The 653-nt window shown below is 63.9% G+C and overlaps 1 protein-coding gene across 1 annotated transcript in view; it reads right to left on the reverse strand.

Annotated features, from left to right (window-relative positions):
* Positions 1–488: 488 nt before the first annotated feature.
* Positions 489–653, reverse strand: part of FANCE (Fanconi anemia, complementation group E) — a gene marked incomplete at both ends in the record, with an annotated part of 18,644 nt that continues 18,479 nt past the window's right edge. Inside the window, 1 exon segment of the mRNA XM_009576706.1 lies at positions 489–602. Within this exon segment, the coding sequence (XP_009575001.1) occupies positions 489–602 (114 nt within the window).

The raw sequence follows: 653 nt of genomic DNA on the forward strand, positions 1-653 counted from the left end.
TGGGCAGTCCCGAGGCCAGCGGCCGCTGCAGCTCCAGGACGCGGATGAGGAGGAGGAAGGCAATGCTCAGGAGAAGCAGCCAGAAGAAAACCCAGTAGTACTGCGGGAGGAAGAGCCACGGCCGCCACAGCTCCGCTGGGGACCCCTTGGATCTGGGGAAAAGGCGACCAGGGACACCCGTCATCTGGGATGGAGGGAGCAAATCCCACCTCCGCCCCAGCTGGGGATGAGGAGGATGTTTAACTCAACCCCAAACTTCACTGGCCCTTTTTTGCAAACCCAACTGCAACAAGTCTGGGGAGGGCACGGGTGACCTGCAATGCACGGGGGAAACTGAGGCAGAGCAGGGTCAAGCTGGGGCAGTCAAGCAACATCCCAGCCTTCCATCACCAAATCCCCCAGCCCATTTCCCACGTGCTGGCCACTGTGACCACAGAGAGTCCAGCAGCCATGGGGGGGATGCTGGGCACACGCGGGGTGCTGCTCACGTCAGCCCAAACTGCTCCGGCTCCTCGTCCTCTGCATTTGAGCCTCTGCCTTCTGCCTCGGCCGCCGGCTCCCTGGTCACGGCGCTGCCCTGGCCCTGCAGGTCCAGCTCGCTCCTGGGGAGGGAGAGGAAGGGGTGCTGTGCCGTGCCCCATGGTCCAGCGGCA

This window comes from Fulmarus glacialis, unplaced genomic scaffold, assembly GCF_000690835.1.
Source record: "Fulmarus glacialis isolate BGI_N327 unplaced genomic scaffold, ASM69083v1 scaffold22224, whole genome shotgun sequence".
NCBI lineage: Eukaryota > Metazoa > Chordata > Aves > Procellariiformes > Procellariidae > Fulmarus > Fulmarus glacialis.